At 53.1% G+C, this 13,372-nt stretch overlaps 1 protein-coding gene across 1 annotated transcript in view; it reads left to right on the top strand.

The window, feature by feature from the left end:
* The window catches only part of HTRA3 (HtrA serine peptidase 3), a 73,171-nt gene that overhangs the window by 13,349 nt on the left and 46,450 nt on the right, over positions 1 to 13,372 (top strand). The window contains exon 4 of the mRNA XM_006893667.1: positions 13,203 to 13,367. Coding sequence (XP_006893729.1) covers positions 13,203 to 13,367 — 165 coding nt within the window. The remainder of the gene's footprint in view (positions 1 to 13,202; positions 13,368 to 13,372) is intronic.

Genomic DNA, 13,372 nt, shown 5'->3' with positions numbered 1-13,372 from the left:
TTCCTCTCTATCTCCCCACTAGAGGGTCAGGTATGGGTCAGTTCTGAATCAACAGCAGTGTGTTTGAGTTTATTGGTATTTTGGGGAGGAAGACTCATCAACAATCTGTGTTATGCGGATGACACACCCTGCTTGCTGAAACTGAGGAGGACCTGAAGCATCTGCTGCCTAATGTCAAGGACTGCAGCCTCCAATATGGATTGAGGCTCAACATCAAGAAGACAAAGATTCTCACCACTGTGCCAACTGGCAGCACCATGATGGATGGAGAAGAGATTGAGGTTGTTTACAGTTACAGTTTGCTTGGATCCACAATCAACACTTTTGGCACCAGCAGTCAGAAAATCAAAAGACAAATTGCATTAGAAAAGTCTGATGTCAGGGACCTCTCCAGAGTACTGTGGAACAACAATGTCAGTCTAGAGACCAAGATGTGCCTAATCCAGGCTGTGGTCTTTGCAATTACTTGTTATACATCAGACAGCTGAACAATGACTCAGGATGACAGAAGAAGCGTTGATGCCTATGAGTTGTGGGGCTGGAGAAGAGTAGGTCTGACCTGGAAAGGGTGAAACCAAGCTGCTCCTTGGAGGTCAGGATTCTGAAGCTCCACCTCACAGACTTTGGGCAAAGGACCTTATGCTTGGAAAGGTGGCAGAATGAAGACCCTTGATGAGATGGGCTGACCCAGTAACTGGGGTAATGCGGGTAGGTGTGTTGGAGACAATGAGACTGGCTCAGGATAAGGCAGGGTTTACAGCTGTTGTACAGAGTCACTGTGAGTTACAAATGACTTGACAATAATGTGTGTGTGAATATGGATGTGTGTGTTTTTCATTAAATTTCATTCATTTTAATGAACATTTACAGAGATTTTGGATTTCCATTCATTCATTGTTGCACTAAGAATGTGTGTGTTTATGTGTCCGTGTGTGTGTGTGCGTGCGTGCGTGTGTGTGTGTTTATGTGTCCGTGTGTGTGTGTGTGTGTAATACACACCGTGGAGCCCGTGGGAGCTGGAACTCGAGCGGCAGCTTCACGTCTGGCTCTGGAGAGGGTCTTGCTGTTCCTCCCTCTCGTTTTTCCTCCCCAACAGGTATTGACTGTACACATGGCCCGATTTTAGCAGGTTTTACCCATAAGAAGACCTCTCTCCCCCGTTTTCACAGGCACATCTCGGGGATATGACAACCCTCAGACTGTGACCAGCACCGCTGTCCACCTCTGGGGGCTCTACTCCCAGAGAGAAGCCCTGCATCCTCACCCAGAACTGCTCAGGCCTTCTCCCACTGACTTCAGGGGAGCAGGCCCCCTGCACCTGCCTGTCCCGAGAGACTTCGTAGGTGTCCCCGCCCATCCTGGAGGCTTCATGGAGAGTGTCCCCATCTATCCCCACGTCTGGCCTCCTCCTGGCCACACGGGCTGGACGAGCTTGTGTTCTAAATTGAGCGGGCCCGTGCTGGCACCGGTCCAGCCCTCCTGTTTCCACAGTTCACCCTGAGGTCCAGGGAGCAGGAGGGCAGACTCCCAGGGGGTGGTCGTCCCACCGGTCCTCCGTTGTTACCTCTCAGGGCTGGCTGCCTCGACTTCCTCATCTGTAATAAAGGATCATAACTGTCGAGTTCGGCTGGGTCTTGTCTGACTGGGCCGTCCAGCCTCCAGCTGGCAGAAGTGTGGACTCGGCCATCACAGCATTGGGGGGACCCAGAGGACGCCACAGCTGGATCTGCAGGGAACCACCCTGGCTACCTCCATGGACACAGAAGCGGGGTCATCAGTGGAGGTGGGGAAGCCCTGTGACTTCATTTCCAAGCATGATGACAATGACGCCAGCATGAGGCTGGGCCTGGGTGTGGCCTGGTCCCTAGGGCAGGGAGGATGCTGTGAGGGGCAGGCTGTCCAGGAAGCTGTCAGCTGTTACCACTTAGGGCCTGGTCTCCGTGCCAGGTCCGGGCCCCAGGCCACGACTCAGGCTGCAGCCACCTCACCCCAATATTGAAGAAGGGCCAGGGGCCAGAAGGGGACCTCCCCTCCTTGCTTCCCTTCCCTTCCCCTTCATTTCCTTCCTCTCTCCCTCCCCTCCTCCTCTTCTTCCCCTTTTCTCTCCTTCCTTCCCCCACTCTGTCCCCTACGTGCCTCTCTCCCTCATCTCCCCAAACCCCCTCTTCCCCTCTTTATCGTCCCTCCTTCTCTCCCCCTCTTTATGCCAGTCCCCTTCCTCCCACCCTTCTCTGCCCATCCCTCCCCCAACCCTCCCTCATGCTTCCCTCCCCCTCCCCCTCCCTGGTCCTTCCCTATCCTCTGTCCTTCCCTCCCTCATTCCCTCCTCCCCTCCCCTATTCCCTCTCCCCCATCTGACCACCTCCTTGCACAAGGGGAATGGTTGCCCGGCTGTGGGTCACTGTGAGGACGGTTTGAGGGCGCATGTCACTCACCTTGAGATCGGCACCCTGGTGGACAATGGTCCACAGGACACCTGCTCAGGGACATCCTTGACTGAAGGATGGGAAGACACATGTCTTATTCTCTAGTGCTGGTGCAACAGAGAGACCACAATGGGGTGGCTTTAACACACAGACCTCTGTTCTCCCGCAGCTCAGGAGGCCGAAGTCCACATTCAGAGGCCAGCTCCTGGGAAGGCTGTTGGTTCTGAAGGAAGGTCCTTGTCTCCGCCCACCTGTAGGCTCCATGATCCTAGGAACCTCTCCCGTCCTGGTTTGCTGATGTCTAGGAGCTGCTGAGAGCAGAGTGTCCCATGCAGAAGGATGCCTTCGTTCCCGGAGATGCCTTCTTGGGGGGATTGAAGTTCTCCATCAGCTCAGCCCCTCCCTTTACCTCCTGTGAGATGACGGTGGTCACAGGCACCTCAGGGAAGCCCCTCACCTGAGTCACTCCAAATTTCCTTATGGTTGTCTGGTCACCAGCTCATGAGACCACCTCACCATAGACGTGTGTTCTGGGAGACAGGACTCCTCGGCCCATGACAGTGAGTGGGACAGCGGTGGAGGCAGCCCTGGGCCCCAGGAGAGCCTGCTGCAGGGTGATGCTGCTGGGAAGTGAGTTCGGAGTGGGCCTGGTGAGTGGACAGCAGGGAGGGGTGGGCCAAGCCGGCTTCCAGGAGGGAGAGTAGAGTGTGGCCAGTGCTGGCCAGCTCCTCGGCACCTGAGGGGGACACAGAGCGTCTCCAGCATTCCAACTGTCCATCCCAGACCTTCTTCTGAACTCTGCCTTGTCTAGGCTCCTCAGATCCCGGGCTCACAGAGAGGAAGAAATAAATTTAAACATTCATGACGACAGTGATGCATCCGAGAGAGGTCTCCTACGCTGCTGTAACAGAACTATCACAAGGGGGTGGCTTTGACAACAGAAATAAAATCTCTCTCACCATTTTGTAGTTACTGTTGCTCATTGAGTCCACCCTGACTCCTAGTGACCCTACAAACAACAGAATGACCCACTGCCCAGTCCTGGCCAGTTCACAGCTCAGGAGTTGAACATCCAATCTCGGGGTATGGCTCCAAGGGACAGTGGGCTTTCATGGTCAGCACTGGGGGAGGGTTCCTGCCTCTTCAGTTCCACTTCCTAGGTCCGTGGAGTCTCTGGAGGACGCATCTTCTGCCTCCCCTTCTCTGCTCACCTCTGTCTGTCCAGTCAGCTTGGGTTTTTTGTCTCACAGATGATGGACATAAGGTCTTCCTCACACACACACACACGTATCCTCATTAAGATAAGGGAAACCCCACAAGGGTTCACCCTCAGGGATTGTAGCTGAGGTGCCACCGACTTGAATATGCCTCATAGCGGCCCCAGGAATAGCGGATCTGACCTTGGTCTGTCCCGCCACCCTCTCAGTCTCCAACGCACGTCGGCCCTTTGTGACGGTCATCGTCAGTCCGTCTTGTGGGGGTCTTCCTCTCATTCTCCCACCCTCCGCTGAGTCAGCGTGATGTCTCTCTCCACTGACTGCCCCACCTGACAACACGTCCAAACTGTGTGAGACCAAGTAGCAACCCCTCTGCCTCTAAGGACTATGTTGTTGTTGTGTGCTGTCGGATGGGAACCCACTCACGGCGGACCCTCCAGCGGGTTTTCAGAGGCAGTTAGTCACACGGAATGAGAATGTTCATCCTTCTCCCCGGGAGCAGCTGCTGGATTTGAACCTTGTGCCTTTGGGATTGTAACACAGCTTCTTACCACTAGACCACCAGAGCTTCCTGGTGATCATCCCACGGACTGACTGCCAAAAGAGCCAATACATCTGCCTTGGAGGGCGTGACCCCAGGGTGCCCCTTAGAGGTCAGCATAGGGAAATGTCACCTCACTGACTGCAGGCACATTGTCAGGAAGGGTCAGCCCTTGGAGAGGGACAACGTGCTGGGAAGGGCGGCAGGGTCAAGAGGAGGGCTGTCAACCAGATGGGCTGACACAGTGACTGTAACGACTGCTCATGTGTGTCGGAGACGATGCGGCTGGCACAGGGCCGGGCGGGGCTCAGATCCGTTACTCACAGGGCTGCTACAGCCTGTAGTTAACTTGATGGTACCTAACAACAGTGTGTGAGTATTTTATACATGTGGAGAGAGAGCGATTTCTCTCCAGACAGCAGCTCTCTGCGTGTAGATGTGTTGAGTGCCAGTTCTCGATCAGGGCTCAGGAGCCAGGCACCTGGGGAAGCTGAGGGATCTGAGTCATCAGGAGGTCTGGGGGTTGATGAGGACTTCTGACATCAAACCGTCAGCCAGTAGAGTCCAAGGTCAGGTTGTCAGGACCAGAGACTGCAGGGTCACTCCCACGGTCAGGGAGGGCCTCTCTTTGCCTGAGAGTCCACACGTATAATCCATGCAGGCTACTCCTGAGGAGACTGCCCCCAGATCAGGCTGGTCCTGCCCCCGGCTTTCACAGAACCGCCCCGAATCCTGCCTCCTCGACATCAGGACATCGTTGACAGACAAGAGTAGCCAGCATGAAGTGCACCAGAGAGGACTCGAACTCAGGCTGCCTGTGAGGAAGGTGAGGACACTGCCCTGTGTGAGCACAGAGGTCACTTCCCCTGAGAACTGCCCAGGGGGACATCGCCGGGTCCTGTGCCTATTGCATGTCTAGTTTTTAAAAGAAATTGTCAGGCTTTTCTCCAGAGTCACCTGGCCTGTCATTTTATGTTTCCTGGCAGGATTCTGGCCAACACACAGAAGCACGTTTACACACACACACACACACACACACACACATGTGTACACGCACACACCAGTGAACACACATGTGTACACAGATACCTGTTACCATGTACACGTACACGTGTGTACACACAGAGAGACACATGTGCACACACGTACACACTCACAATATGAAAACGCTCATCGGCTATACCTGGCGGGATTAGAGATAATGTTTCTTCCTTGTCATTGTGTATTTTATATTCTCAAAACTTGATATTATTATAATGAGAAAAACAATAAATGTTGTAAAAAGATGTTTAATAAAATGAGAAACTTTTCACAACATGTTCCTGAAAATGAAGCAAACATGATCTCAACCGTCTAAACCGCTTCCGTGACCACGCGCCGTGTGCTCTTTTACACACACACACACACACACACACACACACACACACACACACACACACACACACACACACACACACACACACACACACACACACACAGCCTCATGTATTTGTACACCCACACTTTGGTCCATGTGCACACACATTCACATTACACACACATCCACACACTAACATGCACTAAAAAAACCGACGCAGCTGACCCTCCAGCGGGTTTCAGAGCCTGCGAATCGCGTGGGAAGCGATTGCCATTGTCCTCCACCAGCAGCTGGAGGATTCAAACCACCGCCAGAAAGACATCACCACCTTTGGACGAGCAGCTCAGCTCAGCTCCCTGTGAACAATTGGACACATACACTCACCATGTGCACACGTACACATGCAGCCCCACACATGCAGCTCATGTGCTTACATGCAGCTCACGCGTCCATGTGCATGTGTGCACCCTCAAACATTCACACTCAAGTGTGCACTCACTCACATATGCACATGCACACAGGTATACACGTGTTCAACTACATTCACACACACACGTGCACACTCACTTGCAACCACATTCATGCTCACTCACATACACACATGCACACACAAGACTCAGGAGCAGAGGAGAGAAGCCCACGTGGGAAGGAAGATTCACCCTGAGTGTCAGGATTGTTGGTTAGATGCCATCAAGTCAAGTATGACTCATAGTGACCCTATGAACGAAAGATCAGAACCCTGTTCTGTCCTGCGCCATCCTCACACTTCCTGACACAGAGCCCACTGCAGCAGTCACCGTGTCAGTCCACTCGTTTGAAGGTCTTCCTCTCCTTTGCCTATCCTCCATTCTTCCCAGCATCATGTCCTTCTCCAACAGCCCCAAAGTATGTGAGGCAAAGTCTCATTATTCTTGACTCCAAAGAGCACTCCAGCTGCACCCTCTCCAAGACGTATCTGTTTATTCTCTTGGCCGTTCATGGATGTTCAGTGCTCTTCTCCAACACCACAGCTCAAAGGCATAGATTCTTCTGTCATCCTTATTCACTGTCCAGCTCTCAGATACACAGGAAGTAATTGGAAAGACCATGGCCTGAATCAGACACACTTTAGTCCTCAAACTGGCATCATTACTCCTCAATAATTTGGAGAGGCCCCTAACTGCAGGTTTCCTCCACACAATGCATCTCCTGGTTTCCTGACTGCTGGTACCAAGGATGTTAATTGTTGATCCTAGCAAGATGAAGCTGTCCACAGTTTCAATCACCTCTCCATCCAGCATGATGTTGCCTGTTGGTCCAGTGGTAAGAATCTTTGTTTTCCTGACAGTGAGATGCAGTCCATACTGAAGGCCACATTCCTTGATCTTCTCCCACAAGTGCTTCAAGTTCTTCTCACTTTGAGCAAGCAAGTCAGTTGAGTCCTGCCTGAGGGTGAGTTTCCAGCTTGGAGCAGTTGGATTCTGGAGGGTAAGCATTTTTTTCATTTACTTGAAAGCTGGATGTAAACAATCTGGATTTTTTTAAAATTTTGTTAACAGTCAAATATAAGCTGACAGCCTCTTGTTTAAATCAATCAGGACCTGGTAGGTGAGCCTTTGTATTTAAAAATCAGTTGGGTTCTACCCAAGAGTCTCTAGTTTGGAGCCTCTGTGTTAACTGTGTTTGGGGAGAACATTGTTCCAATTGGTACTGCACTTGTCTGTCAGTTTGCTGTCTGAGATAACTTGAGGTTGTTGTGATACTGACATCTGTGTCACTGGTCTATCAAATGCCAAAGGGGTATCAGGATTAGGAGCAGATTTATTTAAAATTCATCTCTGGGCACTCTCACGCCCAAAACAAGAACGTACAACTTTTATAATTTCTGTTAACCCTCATTGCCCTCTAGTCAGAAATGAGTCAGAACAGACCCATAGCTGACTCTCCAGTGTGTTTTCAGAGGCTGTAAATCACATAGAAATAAAATGCCCATCTTTCTCCCACAGAGCAGCGGGTGGATTTGAACCCTGTACTTTTGAGTTGGCAAGGCAGCTTCTTAACCAGGAGGCTATCGGAGTTCTTTATTATAAGAAGCAGTCAATAATAACAACAACAACAATAATAATAATATCTAGGTCATATAGCCCTGGTGTACAAGTTGCTTTACAGCGGTCACTTGTGGTTGCTGTAAGGCTGAACACTGTGACACTGATGTGTCAAATGAGTTAATGGTTGGCTACCCAGTGCGGACAGAGAGTGGGGTGGAGCTCCCCGATTAAAACAAGCTTGGAAGCAGGAGTGGCATCCACTTCTGTAATAGCTTGCCTCCGGAAACCCTATGAACCTGGAGAGAGGATGAGAGACACCCAAGCGTCAAGGGCTCTCCTTCATAGGGTCGCTATGAGTCGCCTGCGACTCGACGGCACTTAACAACAACAACAACAACAATAATAAATAATAATAATTGTTATTATTATTTTCTCAATCCATTCTATCGTGGTTGGACATCTGGGTTCTTTTCATGTTCTTGCGATGGTGAATAACACTGCTATGAACATTGATGTACAAGTCTCCATTTGAGCCTTAGTTCTCATTTTCTCAGGGTATATTCCAAGCAGTGGAATAGCTGGGTCATATGAAATTTCTATATTTAGCTTTTTGAGGAAGCACCAAACTGCCTTCCAGAGTGGTTGTATCATTTTACAATCCCATCATTAATGTATAAGTGTATCTATCTCGCCACATCCTCTCCAACATTTATTATTTGCTGTCCTGTTAAACTTTGCCACTGCTGCTGGAGTGAGATGGTATCTCATTGTAATTTGATTTGCTTCTCTCTTAGTTGCCAGATGTCCAACCACAATCGAATGGACAGAGAAATTATGGTACATTCACACAATAGAATTTTATGCAGCACACAGGAGCAATGATTTTGTAAATTACTACCTAGCTTGGGAGGGACTACAGAGTATTATGCTGAGTGAACTAACTCAGTCCGATAAGGACAAATACTGTTATGAAATCATTATTGTAGAACATGTTTGATGATCCAAGGGGGTGGAGGGTGGAAGCAGAGGGGTGAGGATGGGCGGCGGGGAGTCAATCGTAGGGTCACACAATTTGATGGGTGGGGATGAAGTGAAGGAAATAGGAAGGATCTGGTGTGAAAAACAACGTATTTGAACTTTGTAAATGAATCAGTATAAAATAGAATAAATACTTAAAAAAAACCCCAACAACCCAATGAGTTGTAAAAGCATGAGTCTTCTCCCAGTGTGGGAGGGAGTCAAGAGAAGAAGGAAAAGGGGCCAGCAGGCAAGGGCAGTGCATGGACTAGATGCCCCCAGGCCCTGCAGCGCTGCCCACTTCCTGCTCAAGAGTCTGCCTGCACCCCACCCAGCCCTCAAGCAGGCAGGACGGCTGTGTTAGTGGACAGTGGGCAGCAGTGCACACAGGCATTTCCTGAGTGCAAGGACACAGAAGGCAGGTCCGGCTCACCCTGTCCCTGGCATGTGGCAGCAGGGACAAGGCCTGCTCCCTCCTGCAGAGCTGAGAGTGGCCTGGGCTGGGGTGGATCCACTCAGGAGGTGTGGAAGGTCGCACAGTCCTTCACCTCAGCCACAAATGGTGAGCGCCCAAACACTGGCCATAAAGACACGGACGCAAACCCACTCAGGCTGCTCGGGAGGAAGGCCCGGTGGTCCACTCGCAGAAGGCCTTGAGAATGCTGGACCTCCCGCTTCCACTCTTCACAAGTGGGGTCCCAGAGTGGGAGCTGACTGCAGTGGCCCCTCAGTCTGTTTGTTTGGGCCCACGGTGATGTCAGATTTGGGGGAGGACCAGGGAGGGACAACAGCTGTCATATCAGGGCTCGTATCTGGGAGGTGGGGGAGGCCAGTCACCCCTGCAGAAGCAGCTGCTCCCAGCTTGGGACAACAACCCATGCTGGTGACTAAGGGAGCCTCACATGTGACCCCCAGGCTGCCTGCGCCCTGGCTCCCAGGCAGGGTGTTTGGGAGGAGCCAACCTCCCCACTTCCACGGAGGGTGTTGTCAGGACATTCTGTCCTCTTTCTAAGCTTCTTTGGAAAGTCTCTGGGTTTTAAGGACAATGAGCCTATTGTGAAGCAACAGGCTTGTTTTTGTCTCCTGGACATCACATTTCCCTTTTTGCCCTGGCTACTAGGAAGCTCAAAGGTATCGACAGACACACACACACACACACACACCCCCCCCCAGTGTTTTATGACAGGATCTATATATTCATCCTGCTTCTATTGCTTTTCTACCACTCATCTTCTGTGCTCAGATTCACCCCCCTCCTTTCTACCACGTTCTTGGTCCTGGTATGTCGTTATTAGGGGCCATTGAGTTGGCTATGGGCACAGTGACCTGTGAACCACAGACCTGAGCTCTGTCCTGTCCCGTGCCATCTCACAGTCTCCAGCACGCTCCAGACCACTGTTACAGTCACTGCGTCGATTCCACTTGTTGAATGTTGTCCTCTCTTTCACTGGTCCTCTTCCACCTTTCCAAGCATGGGGTCTTTTTCCAAGGACTGGTCCTTCCGGGTAACATCGCCAAAGTATGTGATACCAAGTCTCACCGTCCCTGCCTCTACAGACCTTACTGGTCGCACTTGTCCTAAACAGACTTGTTTGTTCTCTTGTCAGTCATGAGACATTCAGTATTCTTTGTCAACACCAAACTCAAAGGCATCAGTTTTTCTTTGGTCATCTTACTCATTGCCCAACTTTCAGATGGATAGAAAGTAACTGAAAAGACCTTAGTTTGGGCCAGGTGCACTTTAGTCTTTAAACTGACACTGTTGCTCTTTAGCACTGTGGAGAGGTCCCTGAGAGCAGGTTTTCCCAACACACCACGTCTTTTGAGTCCTCGGCTGCTATTCCTAGTGAGCTTTCGATGTTTGAGGGAGAAGAATAAGGGGAGGAAATATGAACGAATGAGCTGTGGGCACAAACATTGTCTTTCAGCATTTGTTAAAACAGCTGAGAGGATCGAGGAGAGAGGGTGTGGTGCTGGGAGTGGAGGATACCGCGGCCCCAGGCAGAAGGAGAATTGGGACTCCTGAACCCATCACAGAGGCCACCTGCCTCCTGCAAGTGTGGGACCCCTGACCCCACCACAGACTGGCCTCTGGCAAGTCCTAAGACACAGAGGGGCCTCTGGCTGCAGAACACCACCTGGGGGACGCTACCCAGATCTCTGGGAGGGGCTGGGGAGCAGGTACCACCGGCTGGGCAGCCCCACAGGGCACCTGGATTGCAGGATGGGAACAGCAGGGGACACTGCTCCCACCAACTCGACCACCTGGATCCTCACAGCTGGAGGCAGCCCCTTCCTGGCCTCAGGGGTGGGGGTGATACGTAGACAGGGGCCGATGGCTGCAGGGGTGGAGGACTGATATCATCGGGGTTGGAGGATTGATACCATGCGTGTCGGACGACTGATGTCTGGGGCTCTGAGAACTGATGTCACAGGGAGTTTCTGAGAACTGTCATCATGGGGGTGTGAGGTTTGATGTCATAGGAGGGGGTCTGAGAACTGGTATCTTGGGGTTCTGAGAACTGACGTCACAGGAGGGTGTGAGAACTGTTATCAAGGGGAATCTCAGGATTAAGTTCATGGGGGGGGTGCATGTCAGGTCTGATGGTCACACTGTGGCTCTCAGGGCAGAACGCTCACCTCTAGGTGGACTGCCCACCCATTTCCAGAGGGAACAAAGGTGCCCGTGGACCTTCTTGAAACCAGGAGCTCACTGCCCATTGCCTTGAGTCTCAGCCTCCCCCTGTGCTGTCAGCTCAGGCCATAAACCAATCAAGCATTCCTGGATACCCTGTAGTCCAGAGGATTTTACAGGATTATTGTCAGACACAGACAGGCAGGCCTTTCCTCCTATTCTCTCAGGAAGCTCTGCTGGCATTTGAAATACCCATGTCACAGCTTCCAGCATCGCAGAAACTCCACAGCACAGCAGAGTGGAGGCCAGAAGTGGACACAAATAGCCATTTGGCTATGAAGGTGGCCACTAAGGGAGCATCGTCTCCAGGAAAGAGTGTGTCCCGAGCGGCCGACAGGTCTGTGCCCCAGCCCCACCATCCACTGCGAAATAAGTGTCCTGAGCCTCGTTCTGCTATAGCTGTTGTCAGGTGACACCCCCCACCCCCCCGCCCCGGTACAGAAGAAGGAAGCTCTGCTGTTGACCCCTCACTTTTCCAAACGTGATGTCCTTCTCTAGGGACTGGCCCTCCCGACAGTGCCCAAGTCCAGGAGATGAAGTCTGTTTCCAAGCAGCACCCTGGGCATAGTTTCTCCAGGCCTCCTGAAGGGACCCGGATCACCCTCAAGTCCTCCAGGGACAAAGTCAAGTAACATTAACAGCTGACCTGTCCCTGAGTAGCCCAGACTCGGGGGCAGCAGGCCTTACTGTGTATAGGCCGTAGAGCGCTGTGCCAGCCTGGTCTGCAGCAGTCAGCCCTGGGCACCTCCTGCCCCCTCCCCGAGACTGTTTCCTCCTGAGTAAACGAAGGGGTGACGGGCCTTCACAGGACAGCAGTGTTCTGCTGCCTGGAGAGGTTCCCCCTCTGTCCGGGCTGGGCCTCCACAGACACCAATGTCCTGAGCAGGTGGTGTGTGTGATGGTCCCTGCGTGTCCACAGAGAGGATGCAGGCATCACCAGACACCCTCTGCTCTCGCCTGCATCTTGTTGGGACTGACAAGGTGGACTGCACGCACAGGGAGCCTGTTTGATACACTGTGTCACATTCCCAGCAGTGAAGGGTCCCCTGAGCAGATAGCAGGCAGGCTCCGCTGAAGGGATGCCTAGTTTCCTGGGATTGTTCCGGATGCCATGAGGGGCCAGGAGCCTCCGGACTGGAGGAAGGAGGGCCTGAGGGGAGTGGAGAGCTCCCTGTCTACCTGTGTCCACCCCTCCCTGACCTCAGCCCCCGCCCCATGTCCATTCCATAGCTCATCGCAGCACATGCGCACTTGAAACCTTCTTCAAGTTCAGCTCCAGAGAGGGCGAGGGTCTGCTTCCTCCCTGGCCTGTGGCTTGGTCACTGGGCTAGAGACCATGGTGATCAGCCTGTGAGACCTTAAGGCAGGACTCTGGGTTCCTAACAGCAGTCACCCCGCAGCTCTAACTGAAAGGTTGGCCTTTCAAATCTATGAGGTGCTCCCCGGCAGAACGAGTGGCAGGGCTGCCTCAGCCTCTGAAGCCCTGGTGGGCAGGTTTCCTGTGCGCTGCAGGGCCGCCTGGTGACCGGGTGATGTGCTGTGACCGACAGTGGGGTTGGGGGACCTGCAGGCCACCAGGCTGACCCGGCCCCTGCACTGGGTGCCGGCCTAACTGGAAGCTGAAAGGCTGAGACCGGACCCTGGGAATTCACAGGAGCGAGAGCCCAAAGTGCACCTTCCCAACGCATCGGGCAGGAGCAATCTGTGCGCGACGGGACGTTTCCAGGAGGCCGGTCCCTAGAGGCGGCGCGAATTAGCAGAGCCCCAGGGCCGGGGAGCTGCGCCTGGCCCGCCCCGAGGACCTGGGATGCCAGAGCGGGGGAGGGGAGGCCACCCGCTGGGGACGAGGAGGGGGGAGCTGGTCCTGACTGGGTTCCCGCGAGGAGGGGCCCCGTCGCTTGCGCAGGCTCCCCCTCCCGAAGGGCCTCGCTGCGGGGACCCTGCGCTTCGTCGCCCCCGCTTCCGGGAAGGCCGCCGGCCGGGGCGGGGCTGCAGGGCCGAGCCGCCCCTTCCAGGGAGGAGGGCAGTCCCCCGCCTTTAAGCAGCCCGCCACCACCCGCCGCCCGCACAGCGTCCTCCCGCACACCGTCCG

Source organism: Elephantulus edwardii, unplaced genomic scaffold, assembly GCF_000299155.1.
Source record: "Elephantulus edwardii isolate Elephantulus edwardi_28Jun2011 unplaced genomic scaffold, EleEdw1.0 scaffold00129, whole genome shotgun sequence".
NCBI classification, from domain to species: domain Eukaryota; kingdom Metazoa; phylum Chordata; class Mammalia; order Macroscelidea; family Macroscelididae; genus Elephantulus; species Elephantulus edwardii.
This window is presented reverse-complemented; position numbering and strand designations above follow the sequence as displayed.